The sequence below is a fragment of the Helianthus annuus genome, chromosome 2 (genome assembly GCF_002127325.2).
Source record: "Helianthus annuus cultivar XRQ/B chromosome 2, HanXRQr2.0-SUNRISE, whole genome shotgun sequence".
Classification (NCBI taxonomy): Eukaryota; Viridiplantae; Streptophyta; class Magnoliopsida; order Asterales; family Asteraceae; genus Helianthus; species Helianthus annuus.
The window spans coordinates 144,522,859-144,524,426 of NC_035434.2; the positions used below are offsets into that span (position 1 = coordinate 144,522,859).

Here is a 1,568-nt window from a genome sequence, read left to right on the forward strand (position 1 = left end):
TTATTCTATTGTATTTTGATGACCTTTAACGATACCGTGGAAAAAAGAAGAGTTCTCATCACCGTCCTCAATCCATTTCACTTTTGCACGTTGTTTGAGGTCTTCCAGGTTCTGCCCCTCAATTTCACCAATGCGTTTAATCCATGCGTCCCGGTTCTGAATTTCATTTTCTATTAATATGATGTTTTCTGCCTTTGTGTCCAACATTTCTACTTTTCTCAGAAGTTCAGCAAGAATTTCCTTGTTATCTTTCTTTAATTTCATCGACCATGGTTTGATGGTATCTTTAATGGCTTTCAGACGTGCCACTAAAAGTCTGTCTGGTGGACCAAATGGGATAACTTTTGTGTAGCTATCCATAATCAATTTCTCAAGGCCATCCTCTTTTAGCCATGAGTTAAAAAAACGAAATGGGGGGGCACCAAATTTAACAACTGAACAGGTTAATAGTAAAGGACGATGGTCAGACCGATACCTGGGTAAACCTGTCAGAGTCGCAGAGGGCCAGTTGGACAGGAAAGTATGGCATACAAGCATTCTGTCAATTTTGCTGAGGCGTTTTCCATCGTCGGACCTGTGTGTAAAAGAGCAGCCCATCATTGCATATTCAGACAGAGTTGCGGATCGAATGAAGCTGTTGAAATCATCGGCTGTCTGCTTGTTAAATCTGGAGTTTTTCCGTTCCCGTGGTTCCCGAACGCAGTTGAAATCGCCAAGAAGAATCCAACAACCCATGGAGGAGCTTATTAGATTGTTGAGAGTTAACCACAAATTATGTTTTAGGGTGGGGTCATGAGGAGCATAAACATTAACGATGTTTATTTGAACTCCGAGATTTTTTATTTCCCCCAATGTTGCTAGAAAAAATCTGTTTGACACGCATCCTTTTCGAACGAAGATGTCAGGGTCCCATATGTTAAGGAGACCACCTGACCTTCCAGCCGCATCAACATAGTCTGACTCAAAGTGAGTATTACCCCAAAAAGAGCTGATGTGTAATTTGGAGGAATCTGTAAATTGAGTTTCCTGGATTGCAATAAAACCGATGTTGTTTTTCTTTTTCAGTTCCTTGATATGTGTAGCTTTCAAGGAATCACCCACCCCTCTTATATTTGTGGATAAATAATTCATTGATGATGGTTTGTCACCTGTTTAGCGGAAGATGGGTATTTTAACTGGTCAGCAACTTTTGCCATGTTAAAACCAAGCCGTTCACCAACCTCTATGGTTTGGCCAGTTTCCGTGACATCGACTATTTTCTCCGGTGGAATTTCTGTGTTGACCGATGCAGAGCTGTTCTCCGATTCAGCTGAGAGGTTGGATCTGCTTTTGTTTTTTGAGTTGTCGGTGGTTTTGGGGACCCACAGTGCATCCTTCATTTTCATCAAAGGGAATCGGAATTTCGATTTACGGGAAATGCCTTTGTGATTTATCGGGGGGGTGGGGAGGTTCGGTGACAATAAAGGAGAAGGGGGGGGGGGGGTTGTTTAGGTCAAATTGTTGTTGTGCTTGATCCTCCTCTAATAAGAGTTCTCTGATGTTGAAAGGGTCAGGAGAGAGGTGGTCCG

General features: G+C 42.3%; 1 protein-coding gene across 1 annotated transcript; it reads right to left on the minus strand.

Moving 5' to 3' along the window:
• Positions 1–1,131, minus strand: LOC110897333. The gene has a single exon (XM_022144096.1). It carries the CDS (start codon positions 1,129–1,131, stop codon positions 1–3), a length of 1,131 nt encoding a protein of 376 aa, XP_021999788.1.
• Between the last annotated feature and the right edge of the window lie 437 nt (positions 1,132–1,568).